The sequence below is a fragment of the Malaclemys terrapin genome, chromosome 1 (assembly GCF_027887155.1).
Source record: "Malaclemys terrapin pileata isolate rMalTer1 chromosome 1, rMalTer1.hap1, whole genome shotgun sequence".
In the NCBI taxonomy this organism is placed as follows: domain Eukaryota; kingdom Metazoa; phylum Chordata; order Testudines; family Emydidae; genus Malaclemys; species Malaclemys terrapin.
Genome location: NC_071505.1, coordinates 350,021,756 through 350,030,283, shown reverse-complemented (window position 1 = coordinate 350,030,283; position 8,528 = coordinate 350,021,756). Strand labels below are relative to the sequence as shown.

Here is an 8,528-nt window from a genome sequence, read left to right as displayed (position 1 = left end):
GAAGTGGTCAATGTGTCGATACGATTAAGAAATGCTTAAGGTGCCTGTGAAGGGAGAGAAGCAGAGTGGCGGGGTTTACATGTTTTATAACAAATAGTACTATCATAAACATAGAGATAAGGGAAGCATAAAATTCCTCCTGGGCAGCTGTACTGAAATGCTTAACCTGTAAGGGGTTAAGAAGCTCAAATAACCTCATTGGCACCTGACCAGAAGGACCAATGAGGAAAGAAGATACTCTCAAAACTTTGGGGGTGGGGGTGGAGGTTTTATTTGTGGCTCTCTTTGTTTGTTCCCTCTCCGGATGAAGAGAGAGACCAGGTAGGTTCAACATCTCCTGAAAACATATCAGAAATGACCCATATAAAATTACAAAAATTGTAAGTAAAGTAAGGAAATGCATTAGGTTATCTTTTGTTTTCGCTTGTGAATTTTCCCTACGCTAAAGAGGTAGTTTCATTTCTGCTTTTGTAACTGTGAAGCTGAGTCCAGAGGGGAGTCCTCTGTGTTTTAAATCTTTTCATTACCCTGTAAAGTTACCTTCCATCCTGATTTTGAACGTGTGATTCTTTTACTTGTTTCTTTATAATAAAGTTCTTCTTTTAAGAACCTGATTGATTTTAATGTCCTAAAGATAAGGGTATGGTCTCTACTCACATTGCTAAGGAAATTAGCTTATATATATTATTCTCAAGCCTAATCAGGAAAGGGGGTGAAGGGGCTTGGGGGATATTTTGAGTGATAGGGATTCCAAGTGACTCTCCCTTGAATTTTTGTGTAAATCACTTGGTGATGGCAGCAATACCGTCCAAGGACAAGGAAAGGAATTTGTGCCTTGGGGAAGTTATTAACCTAAGATGGTGGAATATAAGCTTAGGGAGTATTTCATGTGGGTCCCCACATCTGTACCCCAAAGTTCAATGTGGGGGGAGAGGACGCTGACAAGTACGGTAAATATTTTATAGCTATTAACATTCTAGGAGTCTTCTTGGGTGGGGAGTGAAGAACCACCAACAATGTCACTCTCTGCTTTATATGATTTTAGCATATGGTGGGAAACCTTTGTTTCAAAACTTGGTTCCCAGACCAGTTTGTGGGAAAAGTACAGACTCCCCTATGGAGTCATAGCATCCATTACTTATAGGCTATCTGAAGCATTTTCAGGAAAGCTCATTGGGTAGGAGATAAATTTCTCCTAAGGCCTATTGTTTTCCCTAATAGTCCATTGCCCTGAATAGGCCCTTCCCGACCAGCTATCTAGACTGAAACCATCTTGCCTAGTGGATGTTACCCAGGTGTAACTACATTTGAAATACAAATATGTAATCAATATTCATAACTTCAGACAAAAATCATACAGGCATACAAATAAGATAATCATATTCAGAAAGTCATAACTTTTTCAATGACATCGTACATGACCCATCTTGCATAAATTGTATCATAATTGTACTGTAATCATATAATCATATCATAATAATACCACTATGAACAATATGGGGTACAGTGTCACAAAATGATCAGTGGTTATTTTTACCAGTGAAATGCCTGAAGTTACATAACACCAACAAGAACTGGAAACTGAGTAAAGGTTGTGACACCCAGAGAGACCCTGGTAAAGAGACCATGAAACTCCCCAAACACACTCTGTACCAGGCAAGGTCCCAACACTGGCCTTGGACCAACAATCACAAAGAACAAATTAATTTCAATACCACTGCCCACCTGTTCGTCTACACACCACTCTGCAATCCTGTGATGATCCCCTGGTGTTATGTGGACCGGTGATCTGCTACGTCTCTCCAATCCTTGACTCTGGGAGCCAGCCTTACCCTGCTCTGCTGTGAGAACCCCCACTCCTAGGCTGTTCACGCACAGCCTCTGCCATGTAAACTGCTCCTTGGATCGTGCAACTGAACGACACTAACCAATATCTCCGATCCCAGACACACCCTAGGGACCTCCGTCTTGCAGTGTCCAGTTATGTCCACAGGACACTGCAAGCTTATATGAGTTTGTCAGTTTAACAAAGAAATTGATATGCACCAGGCTTGTTATACCAAGGGGAAGTTCTGACATGTTTTAAACCAAACGCACTGCTTCAGGTAGAATAAACAAACAAAATTATTAACTACAAAGTTAGATTTTGTGTGATATTAAGTGATAGACAAAAAGTCAGTGTAGTTACCAAAATAAAATAAAATAAAATAAAATAAAATAAAGCACACAGTCTAAACTAAACCCTACTAGACTGGGCAACATCTAGATTAAGCAGTTTTTCTCACCCCACAGGATATTGCAGTCCTTAATATACAGGTTTGTTCCTTAAACCTGGGCCAATCTCCCCTGTTTGTGTCTTGTCTTTTTCTCAATGTCTTAGTTGCTTCCAGTGATGGTGGGGGCAGGAGAAGGGCCCAGTATGTGTACACTCTCTATTTTATACCCTCAGTCCATGTGCTTGGGGAGCACAAGTCCGGGCATGTCTGGGGGGCATTGGTGAGTCTCTCCAAGCAAGGTAGAGCAATTTCCCTGGTGTGGTCTCATGCAGGTGAGTCATTGCATTGGACCTCCCTTGCTGGACAATGGCTGTTGATGGGTTATTTGACACCCTGCCCGGGTGATGGTTACTTTCCTTGCTGTTTCCTCTGGAGAGCTAATATCTGGCTGATTCCCCAACTTACAGCATGTTTTAGTGATAACCATACAACAGAATTCTCATAGGTCCATATACATTAATGATACATATATGGATAGAGACATGACTTTCAGCAGATCATAACCATTTCCCTGATACCTTACAAGGCATGCTTTATATGTAAGAACATTATTATCTGAAAATGAGGAATATAGGGGTTACAGTATGTTCCCCAAAGGTATAGAATGTCACAGCACCAACACAGCCTCAGAGCTACTCGCCTGTCACTGCACATAGCATGTCTGCCTCCACAACCCTCAGCAGGGCCCAATTCTCTGTGTACACCCCTACCTGCCCCCACAGCCTCCAGTGCTGCCAGCCTGCCTGTGTACACCCCGCTCCCTGCCCCACATCCCCTGGTGTTGGTCACTTGTCCATGTAGATCCCCCACCCCCAGAACTTCCATCCCTGCCACACAGGGACACCCCTCACCCAGGGCCAAAACCAGGTGCCACACACCACAGTGACATCTCACAGATAATACCTCCTCAGATGAGGTTAAACTCAGTATCTGCCTGCCCCAGGGAAAAGGGGGAGATGAGACTGAACTGTCTTTCTGGTGGCAAAGGGAACCCCAGCAGCAGCTCAGCCTGTGCAGGGAAGGAGAGATGGACAGACCCGACAGGAGGGGGAGAGGACACGGGACTAAAAGGAGCCAGTGTGAGTAACTCTTCTTCAAAAAGACACAAAGCTTTAATGTATTGCGGCCAGTTAGAAACCTGGACACCCCTTCCTGAGGCTGCTTTTCATGTTGGCAATTGCTGATGTTGCCACAAAACTGTAGTGGGCTTTCTCATGGAAGGAAGCATGGTCCGGATGGGGGATGGTGTCAGAGACCATCCGTTAGAGTGTGGCCCACTTTACATTTCAGTTTGAGACACCTCCCAGACCCAGGAGGCCTCATGACGCCTCTTTGGTCTGTGCATCAGGGAGGACATCCATTCCCCATGTTGCATAGTTTCAGGACTCCGTGCCATTGTTATCTGGATACGGCATGTCGCACACCCACCACACACACTGTGTGCTCCTGTACCTCCCCCAGTAACATTTGCAACACAACTTCTGATGCTTCACATCCTCTCCAGAAACGGAGATGAAGGGTCTCTTTCCCCCTATCCCCCCTTGAAAAAAAAATGGTTATCCTAATTGTTTTGAAGCTTTAAGGCTGTGAATTTGAGATTTCAGTAACTCTCCTGTCAGTTCTTCTTGGGTCCGAAGAAGCTCACCCATTCTTAGAGGCCACGGGATGACTCCAGTTGAAGTCACTGGAGGCTCATGGCTGATGTAAATCAGGGCACTTATTTAAGTCACTACATGTGGATTTAGGGCAAACTCCTGGCTCAGTTAGGAATTTTGCCTTTGATCTCAAGGGGACCAGATTCACCCTGAATGTTTAACTTTCGGCTCCTGGCTGTGAAAATCATGGCTTTGGGTCCTCCTTCAGAGAGCGCTATTCTGTTAGGGTGCTGAGAGAGTCTGAAGGAAACCCCCAGTTCATGTGGCATTCTGAGACTGGGAATGAAAGTTGGGAGTTTCAAAACAGAGGGACCTTGATTTTGCTCTCAGAGAGACCAGTGTCAATCTGGAGTCACTCAGTAAAGGCAGAATGTGAGAGCAGAATATAGCCAGTGTGTGGCCTATTCTTGTTGTGAACCCTCTGGTAACAGAGATACCCACTGCAGAAGCTTTGGCTGCACTTCCGAACAGGACAGTGAAGTTGCTGAATTGGCAAATTTTGTGAACCATAGGAAAAAGCACACAACACACACACACACAAAAAAGTTACTGAGAAAGATAGAAGGACACAGTAAGAGAAAAGGAACTGAACTTAAACACAAATATTTGTCTAAACTATTTACAATATATTTGTAGTTCCAATTTTACCAGGTAAATCCCTTGTTTTTTCTGATGGTACTAAACAATTCAAGTCACCGTGCTGGTGAATTACTGTCCAGATGGTTCATGACTTGAACCCTGGAAACCTTTCTGAGCGCTTAGCACTAACTTTAATGCAGAAACAGGCAACTCACCGAAATCCTGCTCAGCAGAGAGAGGACATCTCCTTACTGCGACAGCAAGGCAGAGGCTTGAGAATCAGTGTATGAATGTCACATGTCTGACACTCGGCGTGCTGCACAGCGACCTTTATGATTCCCTTGAACAGTCCCTGTGGACTCTCAGGTTGGCCAGGACTCCTGTACAATTCTCTGGACTCTGTGTGAGCAGCCAGAAGAGCAAAAAATGGACCCTGGAGAACTTCAGCCTGAGAACCAGCCCCAGGAGAAAGGAAATAATTCGCTGATAACAGGGGCTTGCAAACTGTTCAGTGTAGCAACTGATGATGGCTTTCTTTTCTGTGTGTAATGTACAGCCATCTGCACTCTGTGTGGGAATGCTGCCACAAGATATGGGACCGAAAACAAATTTCAATTCATCATAGCAGTGTATTGCTGCATACTTCACATATACTTGTAATATCCAGTACATTAGCCTCTGAAAAATCAGTCCCACCCCATAGAGGCCAAATTACGTGATTCTGAATTGATGCAAGCTGAAGGGAGTGTAAAAGGCTTTCTTCTCCCAGGATTCTGGCATCAATGTTATTTGCCAGTGTGCCTTTGTGAGGTGTTAAGTTGAATATATATCTGACAGCTAACAAGTGTTCTAATAGTTAATCTACTCTCTGCATCAGGGAGGCATCAAATTTCAGTACTGTGCAGATCTTTTGCAAATTGATGCAGAAACAGGTTATGCTATCCTGGGTCAGAGCTAGAACAATGGGACTTCTCCACTGACTGTGCGATTCGTTTACCTCTCCCCATGCTAAAATGATCTGGAATTCATCTCACATAGTATCCCACATTTTACGAGGGAACAGTCATGTTATTTGCCTGATCTGTTGCCCTGGGGCTATTGCAGTGTGCTGCTCCGGTGAGAAGATGTTGGTAAAGGAACCAAACAACTTCTACATCATGATCTTCTGTTTTGGCTATCGTCCCTACCCCCATACTTGCATCAATAGGTGCCTTGCGGACAAATTTGGGCTACAGAGGGTATGAGTCTGATGGGTTGTCACCCCTGGGGTGCAGTCTGAGAGCCATGAGAACCTCTCTAACCACCTAGCTGGGCTGGCCCCTTTTCAAACTGCTTTGCTGGAGATTCAGCCTCTCCAGGCCCTGTGATCACCAACACTACAGCAGATTTCAGCGTAGCAGCCGTGTTAGTCTGTATCAGCAAAAACAATCAGGAGTCCATGTGGCACCTTAGAGACTAACAAATTTATTTGGGCATAAGCTTTCGTGGGCTAAACCCACTTCATCAGATGCACGGAGTGGAACATACAATAGGGAGGTATAAATACACAGCATATGAAAAGATGGGAGTTGCCTTACCAAGTGGGGGGTCAGTGCTAACGAGCCAATTCACTAAATTGGGAAATAGGCTACTCTCAACAGTTGACAAGAAGGAGTGGAAATCACTTTTGTAGTGCTAATGAGGCCAATGTAAAGAAGGTGGCCAATTTCAAACAGTTGAGAAGAAGGTGTGAATATTTAGCAAGGGGAAATTAGTTTTTTGTAAAAACAAAGAGTACTTGTGGCACCTTAGAGACAAAAAATGTATTTAGTTTTTGTAGTGACCCATTCACTCCCAGTCTATATTCAGGCCTAATTTGATGATGTCCAGTTTGCAAATTAATTTCAGTTCTGCAGTTTCTCATTGGGGAAGACAGGAGCAAGGGACAGGGACAGGGCCTCGGGGAGAAGACACACAGCAGGGTCGAGGGTTGACAGAAGAGATGGGGCAAGATTGCAGTTTCAGGGATCCAGCTACCAGCAATTGGAACGGTGGCAACTAGTGTCGTGTACATAGACTGATTCCCCAGTTCATCACATTGACACAGCCCAGTAAGGACAGGGAAGGGTATAATCACACTTTGACTGTCCAGTAAGTGATTGAGGGAAGGGGCCCCAGCAATGTGCACCAGCCAGCTCTGCACAGAGCTCAATCTGAGAGCTAGAGCACAATTATAAAACATTTAGGTCTCTTTATGAGTAAAGAGCTGGAGCAGCCTGTCCCGGATCTGTTTGGTCCTCACCCCGTAAATGATGGGGTGTAGCACAGGGGGCACTGGGTGAAACACATTGGCAATGAGAATGAGGAAGTGCAGTGGCACACTGTGGCCAAACCGGTACATGAGAGATAAGAACTCTGGGATGTACAAAGGTGAGATGGCACAAACATGAGAGATGCAGGTCCCAAAAGTTTTGAGCCGGGCATCCTTTGTGGGGAGGCGGAAGATGGCCCTGAGGATCAGAGAATAGGACACGGCGATAAAAAACCCATCCATTCCGATCACAGAGAAAAGCTCAAACTGGCCATAGTAACTACTGATGCGGATGTCAGCGCAGGCCAGCTTCACCACAGCTATATGCACCCAATAGGAGTGGGGGATGATGTTGGTTCTGCAATATGGCCACTGCCTCGTCAGGAAGGGATAGGGTAGACTCATAGACTTTAAGGTCAGAAGGGACCAATTATGATCATCTGGTCTGACCCCCTGCATGCTGCAGGCCACAAAATCGTCCCTACCCCCTCCCTGGACTCTGCTGTTGAAGTCCCCAATCCTGGGGTTTAGTGACTTCAATTGGCAGAGACCCTCCTGCTAGTGATCCCTGCCCCATGCTGCGGAGGAAGGCGAAAAACCTCCAGGGCTCAGCCAATCTACCCTGGAGGAAAATTCCTTCCCGACCCCAAATATGGCGATCAGTAAGACCCCGAGCATTTAGGCAAGAGTCTCCAGCCTGACCCCTGTTAGCCATTATATTATTTACCTACCATTGCTTGGTATTCCTTGGCTACTATGTTTAACCATTAAACCATTCCCTCCATAAACTTATCTAACTTAATCTTAAAACCAGACAGGTCCGTCGCCCCCACCGTTTCCCTCGGAAGGCCGTTCCAATATTTCACCCCTCTGACGGTCAGAAACCTTCGTCTAATTTCAAGCCTGAACTTCCCCACGGCCAGTTTATATCCATTCGTTCTTGTGTCCAGATTAGTACTAAGCTGGAATAATTCCTCTCCCTCCCTTGTATTTACCCCTCTGATATATTTAAAGATAGCAATCATATCCCCCCTCAGCCTTCGTTTTGTCAGACTAAACAACCCAAGCTCCTCTAGTCTCCTTTCATACGACAGGTTTTCCATTCCTCTAATCATCCTAGTTGCCCTTCTCTGCACCCGTTCCAGTTTGAGTTCATCTTTTTTAAACATGGGAGACCAGAACTGCACACAGTACTCCAAATGAGGTCTCACCAGCGCCTTATACAAAGGAAGCAGGACCTCCTTATCCCTACTAGGGTATGCCACTGCGAAGCACCACGGCCAGGCCTATCTTGGCCACAACAGAGTTTGTCAGGATGGTGGAGTGTCTCAGGGGATGGCAGATGGCCACGTAGCGATCAAAAGCCATGGCCAGGAGGATTCCAGACTCCATCGTTGAGAAGCAGTGAATGAAGTACATCTGGGTGAGACACGCACTAAAACTGATCTCCCTGGAATTGAACCAGAAGTTGCTCAGCATTTTGGGTATGGTGGTTGTGGATATGACCAGGTCGGTGACAGCCAGCATGCAGAGGAAATAGTACATGGGCCCGTGGAGGCTCCGTTCCCTCCTCACGATGAACAGAATGGTGAAGTTCCCCAAAATGGCTATGGCGTACATGGTGAAGAAGGGGATGGAGATCCAGACATGGGCTGCCTCTAGGCCAGGAATGCCAACTAGGATGAAGGTGGAGGGGTTGGTGAAGTCGGTTGTGTTTGAATCTGACAT

The 8,528-nt window shown here is 45.6% G+C and overlaps 1 protein-coding gene across 1 annotated transcript; it reads right to left on the bottom strand.

Annotated features, from left to right (window-relative positions):
• Nucleotides 1–6,731: 6,731 nt before the first annotated feature.
• On the bottom strand, nt 6,732–8,528 carry LOC128830245 (olfactory receptor 51E2-like). The gene is made up of 2 exons (XM_054016032.1): nt 8,053–8,528; nt 6,732–7,200 (listed from the first exon to the last, which is right to left on the bottom strand). Exons 1-2 carry the CDS (start codon nt 8,526–8,528, stop codon nt 6,732–6,734), a joined length of 945 nt encoding a protein of 314 aa, XP_053872007.1.

Excerpts from the sequence above, each read along its gene's own strand:
- LOC128830245 (XM_054016032.1), bottom strand. The coding sequence starts at position 8,528 with ATGTCAGATTCAAACACAACCGACTTCACCAACCCCTCCACCTTCATC. Across the intron at positions 7,201-8,052 it reads CTTCGCAGTGGCATACCCTA|TCTACCCTATCCCTTCCTGA; the intron begins GTAGGGATAAGG and ends AAAGTCTATGAG.